General features: G+C 37.1%; 1 protein-coding gene across 1 annotated transcript in view; it reads right to left on the bottom strand.

Moving 5' to 3' along the window:
- Positions 1-24,998, bottom strand: part of SPATA17 (spermatogenesis associated 17) — a 220,638-nt gene that overhangs the window by 76,636 nt on the left and 119,004 nt on the right. Inside the window, exon 6 of the mRNA XM_006869710.1 lies at positions 17,206-17,329. Coding sequence (XP_006869772.1) covers positions 17,206-17,329 — 124 coding nt within the window. The remainder of the gene's footprint in view (positions 1-17,205; positions 17,330-24,998) is intronic.

The raw sequence follows: 24,998 nt of genomic DNA, 5'->3' as shown, positions 1-24,998 counted from the left end.
ATTTGTTAAAGTTTGAAGCACAGGGGTTCACCAAGAGTTGTAATCAATAGTTTGGCAACTGGTTTGTTTGTTTTCGATACAGGGAAAAATTATAAATCTTTTTAATTATTAGAATTCAAACCAGTACAGATGATTATCAGTTATGTGTACACTGTAACATAATTAAGTGGTGAGTACAACAAAATTACATTATCTTAATGATTCACAGTTTACTTCAATGAGATATTAGAAGTGAAATGATATGCAAATGCATGTATACATGTTTTAATTTAAAACTAAATGGAAAATAAAGTTGAATAAATTTAAAAGGAGAAAGGTTTGAAATTCAACTCATTAAGGAAACTAATAAACTAATCAGGAATGCTTTACATTCATTACATAAATACCTGGAAACTGTAACTTTTCTCTAAGCTAAGAAATGCCATATTTTACTGGGAAGACTTTTCTTTCAATATAATAATAGTCATGCAGTTTAGTTTATTTGTGATGGGGAACAAATATTGTAGATCTGCATCAGACAGTTAATAGAAGTGGAATGCTATTATTTTGGGCATCTTTCTATCTACATGGTTTCTGCTGTAATTAGTTTTGATTTATTTTGTCTCTATTTCTTAGATGTGTGTAGTTAAAAGATGGCAAGGGAAGAAAAACAAAAAAGCAATTCATTTAGGGACACACCAAGACTTCTGTTTTAACCACTTCACACTGTCTTCTCAAAGAGTACTGACAATGAATAGTAATTCTATCCCTTTCATATATTACAGGATGATAAAAACTATAATGTTAAGGAGGGAGGAAATAAAATGTAAAAGGTAATAGCTAATTCATTCTCCATGCTAATTCAGTCCTTGGCCTTTCCAGAACTGAGACTGCCAATAGTGACAAATTATATGATGATTTTGTGATATGGACTACTCACTTGGGACTAAGAAGAAGTGACCAAACTTGAAGACCAGCTTTTTAAACTATAGATCCAAAGACAAAAGGTCTGATCTTTATTCTCTATATAGTCTTCTTGAGAGTATAAATCTGTCAATTAACCAATGGAAAAATAAGTTCTAAACATCAGCATTTTACTCACCAGAAAAGTAGTTGTTATTTTCTAGGAATAATGAATCTGGGCTCCAGAAATTGGTGGCCTACCGAGAGAGTCCACCAAATAGATGCAATATGGAAGTGTCCACTTGTCCATTCCAAGAAATTTAGAAGATAATTACCCAGCAAACCAACTGAAAGACATCCATATTTCTGCCCATTCCAAAGAAAGGTGATCCAACAGAATATAGAAATTCTAGAAAAATACCATTAATATTACATCAAGCAAAATTTTTCTGAAGATAATTCAAAGATGGTTACAGCAGTATACCAGCAGGTAACAACAGAAATTGAAGCTGGATTCAGAAGAGGACATGAGACCAAGGATATAACTGCTGACTTTCATGATCTTGGCTAAAAGCAGAGGATGCCAGAAGATGTTTACCTGTGATACAATGACTATGCAATGACATTCAATTGTGGCCTGATAACAAATTAAAGGCAACATTGCAAAGAATGGCAATTCCATAACACTGAATTGGGCTCATTCGGAACCCATATATAAACGAAGAGATTTTTTCAAAACAGTATCCTTTCATCATAGCATAGTGGTTACAAGTCAGGCTGCTAATCTCAAGTTCAGCAGTTTGAAACTACCAGCTATTCCAGAGGAGAAAGATGAGGCTTTCTGCTCCAGTAAAAATTTACAACCTCTGAAACCCCCTATACAGGGTTGCTATGAGTCAGAATCAACTCCACAGTACATAACCAACACCACCATTTAAAGTGTGGACTCTATGAAGAACAAGATTGTAGTAAGACTTGCATTTGTTAGTAGGTACCATCAAGTTGGTTCCGACTCATAGTGACCCTATGTAAAACAGAACAAAACCCTGCCCAGTCCTGCACCATTCTCATAATTGCTGATACAACCTAGGTGCTATTCCTCTCAATTTGTTGTTCCCAGCATTGTAAATCATTTGTTTTTAAGATGGTCTCTAAATTCAGATGGAATGTACTCAAAGCTCTGTGGACTTGTTTCAATTTTCTTCAGTTAATCAGCCTGAATTTGCACATAAGCGCTGATGGTGTGATCCACAGTTGGCCCCTTGCTTTCTTTTGGCTGATGATGTTGAGCTTCTCCATCGTCTCTTCCCATAGATATAGTCAATTTCATTCCTGTATATTCCAACTGGTGAAGTCCATGTGTACAGTCACAATTTATGTTATTGAAAAGAATATTTGCAATGATTAAGTCATTGGTTTTGAAAAATTCTATCATATTATTGTTAGCATAATTTCTATAAGCAAGGCAGTATTTTCCAACTACAGATCCCTCTCCTTTTTGTTTCCAACATTCACATTCCAATCATCAGCAATTATTAGTGTATCTTTCAGTGAAGTGAAATATTTCATGTCTCTTCTATCTATAGTCTTTGCACCAAACAATGTTTTTGCCCTGCTGGGTCTGCGTAGGAGAAGGTAAAAGAAGATGCTAATTGGATTATATGATTCAGTTGTGAGTGGTTAATAGAGTTAATTGTGATGATAAAAACTTTAAATGCTTAATATGTACAAAATTAGTCATCTCAAAAGTAGTAATGGGGTATATCACTATCATCATTAATATCATCAATGTCATACTGTGATGGCTTTTGTGGTGCTGTGACTCTGAAAGATATGCCAACAGTATCCTAAATACCAGAAAAGGTGGGGGGGGGGGTTGCCCATGGTGGATAGGTTTCAGCTGAGCTTCCCGACTAAGCCTTGGAAGAAGGATAGACTTTGTTGTTGTTGTTGTTGTTGTTGTTATGTGCCATGGAGTAAGTTCCGACTCATAGAAACTGTGTACAGGATTTCCAAGGCTGTAAATCTTTAAGGAAGCAGAAAGCCTCCTCTTTCTCCCGTGGAACAGCTGGTAGTTTCAAACTGCTGACCTTGAGTTGACTACTTCCAAATATTTATTCACTGAAAACCTTATGGAAAATAGTGAAACATTGTAATATAGCACAAGAATATTGAAACATGATCAAGAGATTCAGACTATTGTCAGATATACTGCTGGAAGATGAGTCCCTCAGGTTGGAAAGAACTCAATATACAATTATGCAAAAACTGCCTCCTCAAAGTAGAGTTGACCATAATGATGTGAATGGAGTAAAGCTTTCAGGACATTTGGGGCACTTAAAATGAGGAGAAACAGCTGTAAACATTCATTAATAATTGGAGCATGGATGTATGAATCTAGGAAAATGAGGAAAAAAATGAAATGGAAAGCATAAACATCGATACCCTAGGCAATTGTCACTCATCTTTGCCAAGAAATTTGGAAGACAACTAACTGCCTGGCCAACTGATTGTACAAGATCCATATTTGTGTGCATTCCAAAGAGAGGTAACCCAAAGAAATGTGGAAATCACCAAACATTATATTACTATCACATGGAATTACAATTTTGCTAAAGATGATTTTAAAATGACTGTAACAGTACATTGACAGGGAACTGTCTGATATTCAAACGGGATTCAGAGAAGGACGTGGAACAAGGGATGCCATTGCTGCTGTCAGATGGATCCTGGATGAAAGCAGAGAATACCAGAAAATGTTTTACCTATGCTTTATTGGCTGTGCAAAGGCTTTCAATTGTGTGGATTATGACAAGATGTGGACAACATTGCAGAAAACGAGTATTCTGGAACACTTAATTGTGCTCATGAGGAACCTGCACATAGACCAAGAGGCAATCATTTGAACAGTACTAGGGAATGGTTTAAAATTAGGAAAGGTGTGCATCAGGGTTACATTCTTTCACCATACTTATTCAGTCTGTATGCTGAGCAAATAATTCAACAAACTGGATTATGTGAAGAAGAACAGGGCATCAGGATAGGAGGAAGACTCATTAACAACCTGCCATATACAGATGATACAACTTTGCTTGCTGGAAGTGAAGAGGACTTAAAATAGTTACTGATGAAGATCAAAGACCACAGCCTTTTGTATGGGTTGCACCTCAGTGTAAAGAAAACAAAAATCCTCATCACTGCATCAATAAATAACATCAAGATAAATGCAGAAAAGATTGAAGTTGTCAAAAACTATTTTGTTCGGATCAACCATCAACACTCATGGAAACAACAGTCAAGAAATCAAACGACATTAGGCATTAGGCAAATGTGGTACACAAGACCTCTTTAAAGTGTTGAAGGGCACAGATGTCAGTGTGAGGAATAAAGTGTGTCTTACCAAGCTGAGGTATTTTCAATAGCCTCAAATGCATGTGAAAGTTGGACAATAAATAAAGAATACCATAGAAGAATTGATGCATTTGAGTCACAGTGTTCTAGGAGAATATGGAAAATACCATGGATTTCCAAAAAAACAAACAAATCAGTGTGGAAGGAGTACATCCAGAATGCTCCTTAGAGCCAGACTTTGTATCTCATACTTTGGACATTATCAATAGGAACCAACCCCTGAAGAAGGACATCATGCTTGGTAAAGTGGAGGGTCAGGGAAAAGAAGGAAGACCCCCCCATGAGAAGGACTGACACAGTGGCAGTGGAAATGGGTGCAAGCATAGCAATGATTGTGAGTTTGGCACAGGACTTGGCAGTGTTTCATTCTGTTATGCATAAAGTCATTATGAGTCCATACCACTCAAGGGCACCTAAAAACAACTACCACCAAAGAAGCACAAAGAAGAGTGCGTCCTTTGGATCCCAAGATCTCTTTGCACTGAAAGTTCTTGACCGAGGGACAGAAAGCTGTGACACCAGAAGTATCAAGCAGCAACAGCAGAACCAAGAGCCAGAACATTAGACAGCAGTGGACTTCCCAGTCCATGGAGCAAGTAAAACTGATTAACTTTCAGCAGGAAGCTTGCTTTCAAATGGGGTGCCTCCAGGCACTTAACTTGAGGAACTAGTTTTGCTGGCGCATCAATCTAAGCCAAGAGTCTTTGGGCTGAAGCTTATAGTACAGTGGAGTGCATTTGAGCATTTATTATTGCCCAGGCAAAGAGGGACCTGCATGTGGGAAAAGCTGAGAAGTTGTTCTGACTGGAAGAACTGTGCCCTGAACATTTCTGCCCCTGAATTTTAACCCATTAACTTCCCTAATAAACTCCATAACTGTGAGTATGGTATCTGAGTTTTCTGTGGCTATTGCAATGGATTATCAAACCCAACCTAGAAGAGAGAACTGTAGGAGGAAAGTTTGGTGCTCATGTTCTGCAATCTCAACTGCATGTTTGATCAATTTCAGACTGAATAAACTTGTAAAGTTCTTCGATTTTTTTTCATCATTGGCTTGGATGGTCAGTGTGTAAATTTGAAAAATAGTTGTATTAACTGGTTTTCCTTGTAGGTGTGTAGGTATTATCCTATCATGGAGAGCACTGTATTTCAAGAGAGATCTCAAAATTTTCTTTGATGATTAACTCAACACTGTTCCTCTTCAATTTGTCATTCCTAGCATATTAAACCATGGTGGTGGTGGTGGTTGTATGCCGTAGAGTAGGTTCTGACTCATAGAAACCCTGCATAGTATTTCTGAGGCTGTAAATCTTTACAGGAGCAGAAAGCCGCATCTTTCTCCCATGAAACAGCTGGTATTTTCAAACTGCTGACCTTGAGGTTAACAGTCCGACTTGTAACCACTATGTTACAACATGACTGTCCAATTCAAAATAACCAATACAGTCTATTTCAGTTCACTAGTGCCTATGAAGTAGCTCTGGTAGCGTAGTGGTTATGAATCGGTTATGAAGTGGTTATAAGAGGTCTAAAAATATGTTCCTTCAAATCACTATAGGGCTGCGTTTTAACATCACCCTAGAATTTCCCAACAATTGCTGTGCCTAAGGATAATGCCTTATGATAAGTCTCTCCAAAGATGCTTCCCAAATAAACTACAGACAAAAGACACATGACACACAGACACATATACACATACTATGGCAGGTGCACACTGAAAAACTGCCATTTTTCTGTACTTCATCTTTTCAAATGAAAAATCAAATAATCATATATTGAGTACTTAATATTATGTAAGCCATAGAGGCATAATGGAGCGCAGTGGCTCTGTAGGATAAGCACTGGACTGTGAACCAGAAGGCTGGCGGTTCAGGCCCATCAGGTGCTCCATGGGAGAAAGACGAGGCTTTCTGCTCAAGCAAAGATTTACAGCCTCAGAAGCCCTGTACAGGGTCACCGTAAGTTGGAACTGACTTGAAAGCATTTAACAATATGGCATAGAAACACCTCACTTATAATACCAGGAAAACAGAATTGAAAGCGATAAATACTTTGGAAAAATTAATGCATTCTGAATTTATAAAATTTTTCACCTGGTAAGACTTGTCTTATAAACTTTTGTACATACTAATAGTTGACTAATTAATTATGATTATATCAAGTCCTGGTGTGGTGCTCCTTGTAGGCCCTATGCAGTGTTACTATAAGTCGGAACCGACTCACTCGATGGCACTTAACAGCTACAATATCCAGTTTACATTTCAAAATTCAGCTATACTTCTGCTCTATACAAATATAGTTGTGGTGGTTATTGTGTGCCACCAATTCGGTTCCTACTCATTGATACCCTGTATAGGATTTGTTGTTTTTGTTGTTGTTGTGATGTGATGTGCGTGGAGTCGGTTCCGACTCATAGCAACCCTGTATAGGGTTTCCAAGGCTGTAAATCTTTACAGGAGCAGAAAGCCTCATCTGTCTCCTGTGGAACAGCTGGTAGTTTTGAACTGCTGACTGTGAGATTCACAACCCGATTCGTAACCACTATGCTACCAGAGCTGACTCATAGCGACCCTGCATAGGATTTACGTGGCTATAAACCTTTATAGAAACAGAAAGCCTCAGTTTTCACCCATGGAGCGACTGGTAGATTCAAGCTGTTGACCTTGTGGTTAGCAGCCCATCTCATAATCCATTACACTACCAGAGTTCCTTATACAAACATCATATAATATGATTTTTTAAAGTATCATAATTCAGAAGCAGCTGAAACCATTTTATTTTACTCAAAAATAAAGCAGTAGAAAGTTTTAACAATATTAGAGTATGAAGTCTTTTTTAAAGAAGCATTAAAAAACACCAGCCCACTGCCTTAGAGTTGATTACAACTCACAGTCACCCTGTATGGGGTTTCTGAGGAGTGGCTGGTGGGTTTGAACTGCCGACTTTGCAGTTAGTAGTCCAGTGCTCATCCTACAGCACCACATCAGGTCTCCTAAAGAGGCATAAATACCTGAAAATTGTTCTCAGTGTCCATATGAAATTTGTACTAACCACTAAAGGAAAAACACTAAAAAAATTATCTAAATTATGACATGAAAATCATTTCAATAAAAAATATATGTAAATATTTTATTAAATCTCATTGTTTCTATATTAGTTTTAATTTTAGTATATACAAAATATTAAATGCTGTAAGTCATAATAAAATACACATAGGTATGCAATATGTTGACTTACTGTATCCTCTTGTTAACATTACTAAAACAAAAACAGGGTAATATTTTCACCAGTCAGGTAGATGTTGATGTGTGTAAATCCACACAATAATCTATACTTCCAAACATTTATCTTTTACTATTTGGGGTTTATATTTGTCTTCATGATCTCCAGTTGTTGTTGTTGTTGTTAAGTGCCGTCGAGTCGGTTCCGACCCATAGCGACCCTGCACAGGGTTTCCGAGGGTGTAAATCTCCAGTAGGATCCTTAAAAATTTTAACATTTCAATGAATTCAACAATAGGCTTTTGCATAGGTCTACCAGTAGGTGGAGCAGACAACATAATTTATTACCTAACATCAAGGACAAGGGAATGAGAGCCAGTTTATTTGGAATCAAACAAATCTGCAAATGAGATTTTCTTCAAAGGAAATATGTCCTATATATGTCAGATTTAGTTTGACTGGTAACTGAATCAAAATAAATAACTTTATTAAATAATCAATCTTTGCAGAAACATAAATTAAATTTACAAATGGAAGCAATGTTTGCGTTTTACTTTATTCAAATTAACTAAAATTAGCTCTCTTTTCATAAAACTTTTACAGGGACAAAGAATTTTTGATGTGTACCTTTAATAAAGGCATTCACAAAACCCAATTCTGCTTTGCAGGTGATGGGTTGCATAACAAATAGTATTTTCTGGGAAACATAATTGACTAATCCTATTAAGTCTGTAGCAACAAATTAACCTTATTACTACTAGTAAATGGTGATTGATTATTTATGCAAATAAGTTTCCATGTACAGCTTTCTGATTGAAATAAACATATACAAAAGGTGTTTTAATATGACTGGAACTTTTTAATTAATAAAACCCTGAGGGGTCTATTAATTCACTCATTGAAATATTAGTTATTTACTTGTGTAATTCCTATTAGTGTGACCATATTTGTTTGAATAAAGATGAGATAATTAACACTAGTAAAAATTAGCAATAGTTTTTATAACTGTTTTAAGAGATAAATTGGATCTGGAAAAAAACAAAAATTTGGCCAAAAACTGACTTTAAAATGCTGCTAATGGTATATGAATGGAGTCCTGGTGTGGTGCTGTGGGTTAATGCATCAGACTGCAAAGCCGTTTGAACTGCCAGGTCACCGGCTGCTCCTCGGAAACCCTAAACAGGGTCACTATGGGTCAGAATCGACTCGATGGCACTTAACAACAACAACAACAATGGTATAGGAATATAACAGTGGATCAGTATAATCTTTCTAAAATTATCATTAAAGAACACATTTTATCTATTAGCTACATCTGAATAAACAAACACAATTTTAGCTTACATAATTCTTTACCTTTTTGCAGCAGTATTTGTCTGAAATAACTTTTTATTTCTACTCAAAAAAGCTATGCTATATTAGAACTATGAGCATTTTAATATAAAAATTAATATTCTGTAAATTGCATTAATGTCCTTTCTAAATTATTAAAAGCATCAGTAAAAACTGTGTCCTCTTGCTATAAATGTTATTAGAATTATTTAAGCAGGTAAACAAAAAGTTTTATATCCTGATATATTTCTTACAAAAACTATTTACATTTAGGTATTTATATAGTGAATTTTAAAAGTACTTTCAAGGCCTGGAAGTCAAAGAGATAGTCTTTCAAAAGAAGAACCTTAAATACGTATATCTTGTTCTTCTTTTTAAGTGTCATCGAGTTTTTTTCCAACTCATAGTGACCCTTTATAGGGTTTCCAAGGAACGGCTGGTGGGTTTGAACTGTCAACCTTGTGGTTTGAAGTCCAGTGCTAATCCTATAGAGCCATACTAGGAGTACATATACATATGTAATATCTGTAAGTACCGACTTGATGGCAATAACATATAATATATATATACACACACACACACACATATTCAAGCTTCTTTAAAAGTCAATGAAACTAATCTGTAAACAACCAACTCAGAAATATCTGAAAATCCACAGGATAATTTCTCCCCAACAGCCAAGTCGTGCTAAGAAAATCAGTGACAACACTTAGACAGAGGATGTTCCTTTCACACTCTAAGTTTTACAGGTTAGGGAAAGAACTTTTAAGGAAATAAAACAGGATAAGGAGATACTCTTAGGAAAATAAAACAAAATCCTAAATGAATGTCAATTCCAAGTAAGATCACCTAGTGCATTTTTTACTCAAGTAATGCACTTATATGTCCTTCCCCTTTGATATTTTTCATAAACATATTAGGCTAATTTTTATAGCAACATGCAAAAAATTAGCATAGCATGCTTTCAAAAATATCTTGTGAGGTAGGTGGAGTTGGCAAAATAAAATAAAAGATACCATGTGCAGTATTTGTGTAAAAATATGGGATCTGTATGATCCATAATGGAAAGTTTCCTATTGTTTTCTCCTAAAAAGACACTTCACATTAAACTGCCATTGTGGCTAAGGGTCATTCATGTCTTATATTCCAAAGTTGTAGACCAGTACCAGATAGATGATGGGCACTCAAAATCATGTTTAAAGTAATTTTTGGATGAATTTTAAAGTCTAGATTCACAGTCATTCTATTTATTGAATCCTATCTTTTGTTGTGGAGTCCTGGTGTGGCATGGATAGGATAAGCATTTGACTACTAACCACAAGGTCAGCAATACAAGCTTATACAGGGTCACTGTGAGTCAGAACTAACTCCACAGCACTTAACAACAGCAACAGGTTTTATTTCTATCAAGATAGTTTAGAACTGTGATTTGCAGAATGAGTTATGAAAATGGTGATTTAAAGCCAGTGAAGTGAACCTCAGAATATAGGAAACAAAACATTTTAACTTTTCAGTACCATCTTGTCAGTATAACAAATTCCCTGATCAAAATACACAGATGAGAAGGCGATATTGTATTCTACTGTGTTAACCCCACCATTATCAGCCCTATCTGCTACGTAACTACCTGCCCTCCCAACAACAAAAAAAAGAATACCATGGTAACAAAAATCTCCATATTTTCAAAGAGCTGTTCTTCTATCTCAAGTTCCTTATGATCAAATATTAAGATCACTGCGACAAAGTATATCAACTTGTTAGATCCAAATGAAAATCGCTGGTATCCAAGAGGGGTAATTTCTGAACACAGTTTTCCCTGTGATGCCCTCAGGTCTACAAGGTTGGGTGTGAAACAGGAAGGAAATGCCACTATACAGATTTTTAGCTAATTATCATTAATAACTAAAATAAAAACAAACAAACAAAAAAACAAAAACAAAGAAAAGACACCCTAAGATGAAGACTTCTTATGCTAAGACTAATAGAAGAAAATAAAAATGTAGACTCCTAGTTTATACTTGACAGGTTTAATTCTGATTATATTAAATGACTGGTATTGCTTTAAATACATTACATTTAATCCTCATAAGGTTCTTTCTAGCTGGGCTTTGGTATCTCCCATTACAGAGGGACAAATGGACTCAGTGGCTCCGAAACACAAGATAATCTAGTATTTTACCATAATTACAAGAATTAGGCTGCCAACTCAGCTGCTTGATGCCCATGCTGTTTGTCTGGTACCACAGTGCCTCAAAAATTATTATGTGATTGAATGACAGGGATTCTAGAGTCAGAGGGATTACTATACTAACTTGCATATACCCTGATATTCCCAGTGGCCAGCTTGGTATAAACAGGGAGGAAATGGAATAGAGCAGTGGCAGCTTGTGGTAGTAAACACAAACATACCTAGAACACAATGGGCATATGATTTGAACATTGCTTAAAGTCAACGAGAAAAATCACCTGGTCAAGTGTGTGAAATTGTTTGTCAAGTCAGGTACTTCGCTTAAAAACTGAATTAGTATCACATTACATGCATGCTTTATTGTTGTTGTGAAGTGCCATCGAGTCAGTTCCAACCCATAGCAACCCTGTATATGGCTTCCCAGGAGCGGCTGGTGAGCTTGAACCGCCAACCTTGCCATTCAAACGGCTTTGCAGTCTGGTGCATTAATTCACAGCTTCACGCCAGGACTCTGCATGCTTGATTAGAATAATTTAAATGCAAATGGAAATAAATCAAAGTAGTTAAAGAAATAAAGAACCTATCAAACTGCCTGGCACATGATCAGCACTCCATGGATAGTTACCAAAACCTATCCCACTGCCGTTGAATCCATTCTGACTCATAGCAATGCTGTATAGGGTTTCTGAAGCTGTAAATCTTTACAGGAGCACCAGAGGAGCTCCTGAGGAGCAGCTGGTGGGTTTGAACTGCCCACTTCATGTTTAGCAGTCCAATGCTTATCTACAGTACCACAGGGCTCCTTTCAAACCAAACCCACTGCCATCTGGTTGAGTCTGCCTCATAAAGGCCCTATGTAGGGTTCCCAAGGCTATAATCCTTACAAGAGGATTGTTATTGTTGTTAGGTGCCATCGAGTCGGTAGTGACACATAGCGACCTTATTCACAGCAAAACGAAACACTGCCCAATCCTGGGCAAACCTCACTATCGTTGCCACACTTGAGTCCATCAATGCTGCCACTTGGCCAATCCATATTATTGGGGGTCTTCCTCTTTCTCTCTGACCCTCCACTTTACCATACATGATATCCTTCTCCAGTGATTGGTCCCTCCTGACAATATGTCTGAATTATGAGAGACAAAGTTTGGCCATCTTGGCCTCCAAGGAGCACTCTGGCTGCACTTCTTCCAAAACATATCTATTGGTTCTTTTGGCAGTCCATGGCACTTTCAATATTCTCCTCCAACACCATAATTCAGCCTTGGAAACCCTGAGGTGGCATTGTGGGCTAATGCGCCAGACTGCAAAGTCATTTGAACTGCAAGGTCGGTGGTTCAAGCTCACTACCTGCTCCTTGGAAACCCTATACAGGGTTGCTATGGGTCGGAATTGACTCGATGGCATTTAACAACAACTACAATCCTTACAAGAGCAGAAAACCTCTTTCTCTGGCATAGTGGCTGGTGCATTCACACTGTTGATCTTGTGATCAGCAGCCCAATGCTAACCCACTAGGCCACCAGGGCTCCTTCCATAGATGGTTGTGTTATATTATTTTTATTAGTAGAACAACTGAGTCTCTATGGATTTTCTATATTATTCTATTTCATACTCTATACCTGTGAGCACAGTGGCACCATAGAATAAGCACAGGACAGCAAACTACAAGGTCCATGGTTTGAGCCCACCATCTATCTGCTCCATGGAAGAAAGATGAGGCTTTCTGCTCTCATAAAGGCTTTAATAGCCTGGGAAAACCTTATACAGGGTCGCTATGAGTCCAAACCACCTTGACAGAATTTAACAACCACTCTATACCTATATGTCCTTAGAGAAAACAGAGGTTTCCAAAATTTCAGTTAGGTGTGTTCATTTGCTCTCTGTATTATAAAAACAAACAAAAAACAAAAAAAAATCCACTGCCATCGTTTCAATTCAGACTCACAGTGACCCTAAAGGATGGAGTAGGACTGCTTCGTTGGGTTTTTGAGGCTGTACATTTTAGGAAACAGATTGCCTCATCATCCTTCCTGGGAACAGCTGGTGGGTTCAAGTCACCAACCTTTCACTTAGGAGCTCAATGTTTAACTTGACTGTACTTCCAAGAATCTTCTTTCACTATTACACTTTCCAAAATAAATATAAATATCACAATTTGAACTCTAATGAGAAAGTTATAGTACAAAGAAGGTTGTGCTTGATCAAAATAAACAACTGCACTTTAAAAAAACCCATTAATATTAATTTTAAAGATTTAAGAATACTAGTAGCACTTTAAGGCGCTCTGGTAACTTAATACGTTGTGTGTTGGGTTGCAAACAACAAGGTCAGCAGTTCAAGTCTAGCAGGTGCTCTGCAGGTGAAAGATGAGGCTTTCTTCTCCTGTAAAGATTTGCAGCTTTGGAAACGCTATACAGGGTTGCTACAGCACAGCATCACCACCACCACCACCAGTATCACCTTGCTCCTGAGGATAAAGAAGTGAAAGCAACTGGAAGCAAGGAGGAGGTAAAAGAATTGAACAGGAAATTTCAAAGGACAGCTTGAGAAAACAAAATCAAGTATTATAATGAAATGTGCAAAGACCTTAAGTCAAAAAATCAAAAGAGAAGAAGAACACACTCAGTATTTCTCAAACTGAAAGAATTGAAGAAAAAACTTCAAGCCTAAACTTGCAATATCAAAAGAAGGAAGGAAAACATAGTCACTGTAGTAGAAAGAATTGGTCGATAAAATTGTTCAACAATTTCAGGATATGTCATATGAACAAAAACCAATGCTATTGAAGGAAGAAGTTCAATGTACTGAAGGCTTTGGTGAAAAAGTAGGCTCCAGGAATCAATGAAATACAAACTGAAATGTTTCAACAAACTGTTGCCACACTCAAGGTGCTCACTTGTGTATGCCAAGAAATTTGGAAGACAGCTACCTGGCCAGCCAATTGAAAGAGCTCCATATTTGTGTCCATTCCAAAGAAAGATGACCCAAGGAAATGCAAAAATCATCTAACAATATCATTAATATCACATGCAAGTAAAATTTTGCTGAAGATAATTTTTAAAAATGATTACAGCAGTATGCTGACAGGAGCTACTAGAACTGTAAGCTGGATTTAGAAGAGGACATGAAATGAGAGATATCATTACTGATGTCAGATGGATCTTACCTGATAGCCTAAAATACCAGAGAGATGCTTACTTGAGCTTTATTGACTATCCAAAGGCGTTTCACTATTTGGATCATAACAAATTATGGATAACAAAGTGAAGGTAGTTGTTACAATAGAACAAGGGAATACCGAATGATTTAAAATCAGAAAAAGTGTGCTCCAGGGTTGTAACCATTCAATAATCTGAGAAACTGGATTATATGAAGAAGAAAGTGACATCAGGGTTGAAGGAAGACTCGTTATCAACCTGCAATATGCACATGACACAACTTTAGATACTGGAAGTGAAGAGGATCTTGAAATACTTACTGATGAAGATAAAAAATCACAGGCTTTAGTATGGTTACACCTCAATATAAAGAAAATGAAAGTCATCACACTAGACCAACACGGTAATATCATGGTTAAGTGAGAAAAGACTGAAGTTGTTGAAGACTCCATTTTGCCTGGATCCACAATCAGCAGTAAAAAAATCATGAAACAGCAGTAAAAAAAATCAAACGATGCATAGCATTATGATAATCTGCTGCTAGAAATCTTTAAGGATTAAGGTGCTCCTGACCCAAGTCATGGTGTTTTCAATTGCCTTATTCGCATGTGAAAGTTGGTAAGGAAGATCACAGAAGAATCGATGTATCTAAATTATAAATATTTTTAAATGCTATGACGTGCCAGAAGAAAAGGAAATTTGTCTTAAAAGAAGTATAACCATAATATTCCTTAGAAACGAGAATGATGAGATTTTGTCTCTCATTCTTGGGACATGTCATGAGGGATGAGTCCCTGGAGAAGGACACCATGGTTGGTAAAGTAGATAAAGAGAAAGTCCCCCAACAAGATAGATTGATACTGTGGTAGCAACAATGGACTCAAAGATCATAAAACATTGTGAGGGTGACACAGGACTAGGTAGTGTTTCATTCTGTTGTGTAAAGGGTCGCTATGAGTTAGAACTAACTTGACAACTCAACAAAACAACAAGTAGCACCTTCAGGAGCTCCAGTGGGTCATTGGTTAAGCTCTTGGCTGCTAACTAAAAGGCTGAACTAACCAGTCATTCAGTAGGAGAAAGATGTGACAGTCTGCTTTTAGTAAAGATCACTGTTGTTAAGTGCTGTTGAGTTTGTTTTCAACTCATAGAGATCCTATGTACAGCAGAATGAAACACTGCCTGGTCTGGGGCTGTACTCACAATCTTGCTGTTTTTTAGTTCATTGTTGCCAATGCTGTGTCAATCCATCTCTTTAATGTTCTTCATTTTTATAGACTCTCGACTTCACCAAGCATGATGTTCTTCTCCAGGTAATGGTCCCTTCTAATAACATGCTCATTAAGATTACAGTCTTAAAGCCCTATGGAACACTTCTACTCTGTTCTATAGGAGTTCTATGAGTTGGAATCTACTAGAATGCAATGGGTTTGGATTTTTTGGTTAATGGCTTTTTAGTTGCATCAGCTATTTGTTAGTAACTGATTTTTTTTTTTTAATTTTCTTACAAGGAACTTTTGACATATGTATATGTAAAAACATTTTCACACTGTTATGGATTTTATCATTCTAAATACCATGACTTTTGATTTTTAAATTTTTCCTTTATATTATTATTTAAGAATTTACAGTAGAATGGTCTCAGTTTGAGAGTCAGATCAATTATTACTTAGCTCTGTGTCTACAACCAGTCACATAATATTTTTGCCACCTGTATTAAATGAACTAACCCAACTGTACAAATCCAAATGAATATTACGATAGTGATCCATTATTGCAAAGTATTATTTGGACAACCATGTTGAAACTAGCATAGGAAACTTTGATTCAAATGTGCATAACCAACCAGTAGTTAATAAGAGTTTTTAGTTTGGATGGCATCAGGACCCCTGGTGACATGACAGTTAAGTACTTGGCTGCTAACCACAAAGTTGGAGATCTGAACATACACATATAGAGTGTCTGTAAGAAAAATGCCCTCAAGCCTCAAGATCTTCTTCCATAATACTTGTCAGATGAAGTCGAGGTCATCTACTCTGCCACATGAGGTTGTATCAAAAATCATCTTCATAGCACTCAATAACAAGAAGAGTGACAACCACTTTGGGGTCTCATCCTCATCTCCAGCCCTGAGACTTGATGTGCCCACATTTGAAGGCATCTGGATATGTTGCTCTGGGCTAGAACCCATGAGAGTGGGCTTGAAAGCTTTTGAGAAAGAATAAATAAACATCTTACTAAAAACAAATAATGAGCACATCTCAACTCCCAAATTCAAGCTTTTATAACCACATTTCTATTTGAGTAGAATAAATACATGCAATATATTCTTTATTAGCAATCAGGCCAAAATCTGTAATTCTGACAAGTAAAGTAAATTTGTTGTTGTCATTAAGTGCTGTGCCACTGAGTCGGTTCCAACTCATAGCGACCCATAGGGTTTCTGATCATGTGATTCAAACGACCTTGAGTCCAGTGCTCAACCTACTGCGCCCAAATTCCACATTTACATTTCTATATGGAAGTGGAAGGTACACTGCAGAAACAATTTTGTTCAAAGCTTTACCTGAAAACTTCCCAACAAAAACTTCTGAAGGGGTTGAGGAATAGTTTTAATCTCAGCATTAGCTCAATTAAAAGAAATACGTGAAAGCCACCTCAGCTTAATACCTTGATAGTTCCTGATCAATTCACAACACAATAATAAGGCACTCAAAATGAGTTGTTTAAAGTGCGGTTATGCCCTTCTTGTTGTGTTATCACATAGCAGATCACGCTACTGACGGGGACATTTCTGCCAGCGCCGCAGCCTCAGCCTCTGTGCAGCTGCTGTCATAGGGAGTCATGGTGCCTGAGCAAGCCTACAGACAAGCACAAAATTGAACTCACAGTAGTGGTGTCACTGCGGTATCTTTTCAACAAGTCATGTCCCATTCAGCCTGCTAGTTTATCTCTGTCAGTCAAGAGGCCCAAGTGGCTTACAGGAGCTGTCAGGGACAGGTAGACCAACCTGCTTTGTGCTGAGGAGGTAATGCATCTTTCGGGCTTGGTAATCTCTTTTCTTCTCTTCCCTTTCGAGGTCGGCCTTCCTCTCTTCTTTTTCTTTCATCTCTGCAAACTCTTCTAGTGCTTCCCTGCATCGCAACAGTCTGCAGTTACTTATGGTAGCAAAAATCTGCTAACATTTCATTTTTTTCATTGATGAAAATCAGGCAAATTTTTTGAACAGCAATCATTACCTATATCCATAAAAATTAGTGGTGTAATATATCTCACCAGCATATTCTACATGATCTCTGCAGTCTCTAAAAAGCATCTAAGTGACCTTTCAATTGATTAAACTTTAAAAATCAAATCCCTGTATATCATAATTAAGTCAATAGTTGGAGAAATTCTCATAATCAAATGCAAAGTAAATTAATTACTACATTATCAATTTCTTTGGCTAAAGGTTAGCTATTTGCAACAAATATTTATCCCAAGAAAACATCTCAACTTCTGATTTTTCTTTAAATTTGATTTTAAGGAGCTCTGGTAGCATAGTGGTTACAAATCGGGCTGTGAACCACAAGCTAAGCAGTTCAAAATTACCAGCCGTTCTGCGGGAGAAAGATGAGGCTTTCTGCTCCCGTAAAGATTTACAGCCTCGGAAACCCTGTACAGGGTCACTCCTTTACGGGAGCACAAAGCCTCATCTTTCTCCCATGGAACAGCTGGTAGTTTCCAACTGCTGACCATGAGATTTGCAGCCTGATTCATAACCACTACACTGCCAGAGCTCCTTACATACATATATATGTACATATATATCATTTATTTTGTTTTCTAACTAAAGGACTAACCTAAAAAGTATGATGGGGTTTAGTACACAAAATTTATTGCACATTTACTTCACTTCACAGTTTTAAATATTAATTCAATTACATACCGTTTTCTGGTCTTAAAAGATGATCAATTATAAAAAATGATTAGAATAGAAGTTAAATTAGTTGAATAAGTTCCAGTCTTTCTAAGTATACTTTAACAAACATACCTTTCATTATTTATGTGTCATTATCTAAGAATTTAAATTAAAGTAAGATAAAAAATATATGCTATTTGAAAAACACATTCTAAATAGAAAAATATGTGAAAATACAGAAAAAATAACCAGCTTATATCTTCTGAAGGACAAACTTAAATACTTATGTTAAAATAATCTTTTTGAAATTGCACATCCCCCCCTTTTTTTGGTAGATAAATAACTTAGTGTCTAGTACCATGCATAAAAATTTAAGTAAGTCATCTGAGCAATTACCTCAAAGATATCAGTGGAGAATGAAAAATTCCAAAAATAAAAAAGGTTCTCATACCCACTTTAATCTCTAGAAATATTTCTGTTGCAATTTTCTGTTAAAAGGCTACTCATACAATACTTCATACAAGGTTACTTATGAAGCACACTGACGTTTAAAAATCACCATGCTATGCTATTGCAGCACACTCATTTTTTTCAACATAAGATTAAATTGCAAAATAAATGAATTACTTGGAGTGGCATGGCCCCCATTTTGCCACATTTCTCTGGAAAATTGCTTATTAATATGAAAAAAGGAGTCAGAAAAGAGGCCGTTTTACTTTATCCGTGGTGTTTGGGGGGCTTCTGCACCCACAGAACTGGGCTAGCTGCACATTTAGATTGTGTTGGCAAGCTGGTACAATGACCTTCCTGACCTGCATCCCAAGGCTATTATTAATCGCTAAGTAACCTGGTAAAGCCAAACAAATTTGTTTCCATTGAAAGGATCTCTATCTGTGTCTGAGAATTTGTTCTGTACCAAACAAACCTCATTAACTGTGTCCATTTTTGACAAAGAACCAGGAGTTAGAGGAATTGGTGACCTTTCTTTGTCCTTAAGGTACAAATTTCAAGGCAGTTACATACGTATAAATGAGTAGTTTTACTAGAAAAAATAACAATCATATGTTACATTAAAAAGTGAATTCATTATTAATTTGAATTCTTACTCTGAGTATTATATTAAAAATTAATATTCTTTCTATAATGTCTCCTATAAACCTTTAAAATAAATTGAAATAACCAATGAAATATTACTTTTTAAAAAGTCTGAAATGTACCTTCACAATTTTATATTACTCCAAAAAGAAGTACAATAATTTCTAAGCAATTACAAAAATAAATAACAGATCTACAAAGAACTTTATAAGTGATTTAATGAACATCAGAAAATTTTATACAACAAAATAACATATATATATATAAAATGAAACATATATATACATATTTATATATAGGAATAGCACTGGACTGTGAATCACAAGGCTGGTGGTTCAAACTCACAAGCAGCACCGCAGAAACCTTATACAGGGTCATTATGAGTTGGAACTGACTACATAGCAGTTTACAGCAAATATACATATATATATACATATGGTAAAAAGAAAATGCACAGAACTTAACTACAAAATAAAAAATGTAAGTTATTTGAAGTAGCAAAAACAATCCATCTTCAGGCTATGAAAATACAAAATAAAAAACAACTTGCACTTGGGGAACAGGACAAGGAGAGCTAAAACTAGAATATAAGTAGATGGCTGTTGGGTTCCAGAATAGACAGTAATCACAGGAGAAAGTGAAAAAACTACTCCCTCCCCACCTCTCAAATAAAAAGAAAACAACAACTAAAAACATGATAGTATACAAGAAACTTATCTGTGATAACCTGAAAACACAAGATTTGTAAATTCACAAAAGAAAGTAATCCTCAGTGTCCTAAATTAGTTAGTTGAGAGTGTGTAAATGTGTTTATCACCTCTGGTATATATTTGTTAAATAGACTTGGCTGAAAGTAGGAAAAGCTGAATAAATTATTTATCTTTGATATACAAGTTTTAGTTACATCAGTATGGCTGATGATACAGATCAGTGTGAAACCAAAACTATAAACCTGTAGTGAAAATTATAATAAACATTATGTTCCCCTTTAAATCTAATGATGGAAATTATTCTAACTAGGGTCTGCTTCAAAAAATTTTAATTGATTTATTTTTTAATCCTAGAATTTTAGAAATATAGTACTTTGGAGACACTTTTAAAAAAAAAGTATTTACAAATACTTTCAGGTTTTTTTTTTTAACATATTTGCCATTTCAGGTATTCTTCTTATTTCTATCTTTTAAGGCAAGGGGGTGCTGTGATATATACAGGATACAAAACCCATTTCCCTCAAGTCAATTCCAACTCACAGCACTCTATAGGAGAGAACAGAAGTGCTCCATAGCGTTTGCAAGGCTGTAATCTTTAATGAAGAAGACTGCCACATCTTTCTCCCATGGAACAGCTGGTGAGCTTTAAATTCTCCACTTGCTTTTAAATTCTCTACTGTGCTATTTAGAGTCCTGATGTGGAGCTGTGGGTTAATGTGCTGCACTGCAAGGTCGGTTTGAACCTCAAGGACGGCAGTTCAAGCTCACCAGCCGCTTCTCGAAAATTCTATACAAAGTCGCAACCGACTCGATGGCACTTAACAAGAACAACACTGTGCTATTTACTGGCCATAAAGCCTCAATACCCTCTTCTGTCAAATACAAACATACTCATATTGGTACCTTTCTCATTAAGCTATCTTGAGAATCAAATAAATTAATCTATGTAAAGTACTGAGTTGCTGTTGTTGTTAATTGCTTTGAGTCGGTCCCGCTTCATAGTGATCCTGTACAGGGTTTTCAGGGCTTTCTAATCTTTGCAGGAGCAGAAAGCCTCATCTTCCCTTGGAGTGGCTGACAGGCTTGAACCGCGGAACTTGTGGTTCACAGTCCAGTGCTTATCTTTGGAGCCATGGTGCTCCCATAAGTACTGAGTTGTTTGTTGCTGTCATTGTGATGTGCTGTGGAGTCAGTTGCAAATAATAACGACCCTGTACAGGGTTTCCGAGGCTGTAAATCTTTACGGGAGCAGAAAGCCTCTGGCATATAGTAAAGTGCGGACTGCAAGGTCATTTTCAATCACATGGTTGGTGGTTCAAGCTCATCAGCCACTCCCTGGAAACCCTGTATAGGGTTGCTATGAGTCGGAACCGACTAGTGGCACATAACAACAACGTAATGCTAATTAATTACTGAAGGTTTACTATGAGCCAGGTACTAGGACACTTACTTTACTCAACTGGATAAAATATTTTATGTTTTCTCAAATTCTTTTTAAGGCATCTTCCTTCCTCACTCTTGACCTGGGCAAACTTGGATAAAGTTTTACAATGCAGACCAGGGAATCTGGCTTCTTAAGTGGGAAATGGGAAGCATAAGGGAACTAGCTATACAGATAAATTTCCCCTTCTTCTGCCCTCCATAAAGTGCTGCTTGCACACCTGAAGAACACCTGTGTGCCTAATGATCACAGGCATACCTGCTGAGCCACTTTGGGACTCTGTGTGAAGCAGTCATCAGTAGTAACCCATCATGCCACTTTCCTACCACAGCACAAGACACCAAATCCGCCAGCTGCCAGAGGTGTTGACTGCACACTACACCCAGCTGTATCTTTCTGAAAAATATTAGCTCCCCTGCCCAATGTTTACTCACCCCTGCCCCACATCCAATGATTGAGCATTGAAGGAGAACAGAGACTCAGTACTTTGCTTCAATTTGGGACCACTCTAAGGAGATATGCTTGGTAAAATGGAGAATCAGCAAAATAGAGGAAGACGTCCAATAGCACAGTGGCAGCAGCAATGGGCTTAAGTATAGCAATGATGGTGAGATTGGCCCAGGACCCGGCAGTGTTTCGTTCTGTTGTACACAGGGTCACTATGAGTCGGAACTGACTCGGTGGCACATAACAACAACAACTAAGGAGAATGTGAGGTCCAGATTCACCTCAGATTGTCTGAGACTTCTGACACAGTTCAACTTCTCCCTGCCCTCCTGCTTACCTCCCCTTGAGATGTTATTCTCAATAACGTTCCCAAAAAAATCCTACACCAATTTGCTGTTTGAATTGATTTCCTTCTGTGATACTTGCCATAATGCTTTTCCTCACCCACACAGCCCTGGGCTTGATCTACTCAAATGAAGTTTCAGCACTTTAATCTTTGCCTTATGTTCTGCTCCCAAGAAGTTCCTAACTAATACATATGCATTACCTCACATAGGACTAGACATCACCTTTTACAAATTCTAGAGTAAATTAAGAGAGGTCAAATCTCTACTCAAACTCCCACGGCTAAATAGTACAGAGGTAGGCTTTGAATTCAAGTTAAGACTCCTAAGTCCATGGGTTTAACCACTTTACTGTAAGAGCCCAGTGGCGCTGTAGGATAAGCACTGAACTGTGAAACACAATGTCAGCGGTTGGAGCCCATCAGTCACTCCACAGGAGAAAGATTCCCACAAAGATTTACAGCCTCGGAAACTTTATACAGGATTGCTATGAGTCAGAACTAACAAGATGGCACTTAACAACAACACTGTATCACATCATACATTTTTATCCAATCCAGTATTTTAATTAAATATTGATAGGTTTTCTTCTGGCATGGTAACTTTAAATATTCTAATATTATTTTTCCAAAGCACACAAAATAAAAAAATAAACTGTTCTCTTCAGGAGTAAGTTAATAATTTAAATGAACTGTCACCGCTCTTATTATCAGGTTATAAGATTATATCTGAGTAGCTTTGTCTGAACATAAATTATATAGAATTTCACATGTGTAGCCACAGATCTCCTCTTTTCCTTGAAATATGCTTTCCCCTTGATATTTTTGGAGTAGATAAAAAAAATGTGAATGTATATCACACTGATGTATAAAAATTGAGACTGGAACTGGAAAAAAAATGCTTAAAACATAATTGGCACAATGAAAATAACAATATAAATTTGAGAGGCCTCTAAAGATCAGTTCCTATTTATTTCGCTTATTTCACTTCATGCCATCTTTCCACCACACAACTACGCATTAGTTACAATGGCCTATTTCAGTGGCCAGACCAAAGTTAACCATTTATGTCTACCTCGAGACCTTCATATGGATAGTATTTTCTGTCTTGAACTCCCTTTACACCAATTTCTATTATTTCTCCTCTGATATCCCCACTTGTGGCCTGTAGGATAAGCACTGGACTGCTAACTGCAATTTGGACAGTTCAAACCCACCAGCTGCTCCATAGAGGAGGAAGATGAAACTTTCTTCTCCTGGAAAGATTTACAGCCTCAGAAACCCTACACGGGGTTTTATGAGTCAGAATGGACTCAGTAACAGTGAGTTGGGTTTGTATAACACCATAGTTTTGCATTTATCTTTTGCCCTGATATTTAATAAAATTTATGATCATATATTTATGGATAATTTGCTAATTTAATATATGTCTCCCCGAGTAGATTGCAAACTGTATAAAAGTAAGGACTGTGTCTATTTTATCCATGCATTTAATGAATTATAAGATCCATATTACAAAGAAAGTCTATAGAGTAAAACCATTAAGTTGACATAGATTGTTTTCACAGAATCTATTCTACTGTCCTGGTGTAGCACTGCAACTTTGCGCTGGACTGCAAAGTTGGTATGAACTGCAAGGTCTGTGGTTCAAGCTCAGCAGCCACTCTTCGGAAACCCTATATAGAGTCATTATGGATTGGAACTGACTCGATGGCACTTAACAACAACTGTCAGAGTACGGATGGTTACATATATGAATGACAATAATATGATAGTAAGACTCTAAAACTGTGGTGCTTGGCATAATAAAATGGCTGATATAAATTCTGAATCAATACTCCATTTTGTTACAAGCCCCTGCTTCTGCATTCCTGGGGATGTGGTCTTGATTTCTTCCCACTCATATGCATGCAGTCTAGCTGGGAGGAACCAGTGGATCCTGGCTCCCAATGGATTCTCTTGTTTAGTCAGCTGGCTTTTTCCCTAAGTCACTCTCAGTACATAAGAATGGAGTCAGGAATTCTGCTTTTCGGTTCTTAGCAAAAAGATTGTTATTGTTAAGTGCCCTTGAATCGGTTCTGACCCATAGCGACCCTGTTTAAGGTTTCCAAGGAGCAGGGGTGAACTTGAACAGCCGACCTTGTGGTTCAAACTGACTTTGCAGTCCAGCGCATTAACCCACAGAGCTACACCAAGATGGGTCAGGAATGTGGGGTCCAGAAGAGTTTGCTCAGATGTTTTAGAAAGAAGGTGATGGTGGTGATGGTGTGCTTTGGAGTCAGTTCAACTCACAGCAACCCTACAAAGGATTTCCAGGGCTGTAAATCTTTATGGTAGCAGAAAGGTTTACCTTTCTCCTACAGAATGGCTGGTAGTTTCAAATTGCTATCCTGAGGTTAGCAACTGGACTTGTACCCACGACACTACCAGCTCTTTAAGAAAGAAGGTAGTTTAAAAGAGAATTGCTGATGTTAAGGAAGATTTAGGAAACAATATGGTTCTGTTCCTGTACCCACCTTGTGCCCACATGACCCATCACACACTCTTCTTTCCTATGTTTCTATTAAAGCACACCTGTCCTTCCATTTTGACCTTTTCCTTCTTTCTTGTCTTCTTAATGACTTTTTGCTTTCTTCCTGTATGACGTTCTTGATATCATCCCACACTCTTTTGGTCTTCGGCCTTTAGTGTTTAATGTATCAAATCTGTTCTTCAGATGATCTCTAAATTCAGGTGGAATATATTCAAGATCCTATTTTGGCACTCGTGGACTTGTTTTCATTTTCTTCAGCTTTTGTTTGAATTTGCATATGAGCAATTGAATGGTCTGTTCCACAGTCTGCCCCTGGCCTTGTTTTGACTGATG

The sequence above is a fragment of the Chrysochloris asiatica genome, unplaced genomic scaffold (genome assembly GCF_000296735.1).
Source record: "Chrysochloris asiatica unplaced genomic scaffold, ChrAsi1.0 scaffold00133, whole genome shotgun sequence".
In the NCBI taxonomy this organism is placed as follows: domain Eukaryota; kingdom Metazoa; phylum Chordata; class Mammalia; order Afrosoricida; family Chrysochloridae; genus Chrysochloris; species Chrysochloris asiatica.
Note: the sequence above shows the minus strand (reverse complement) of the source record. Positions and strands in the feature narration are given on the sequence as shown.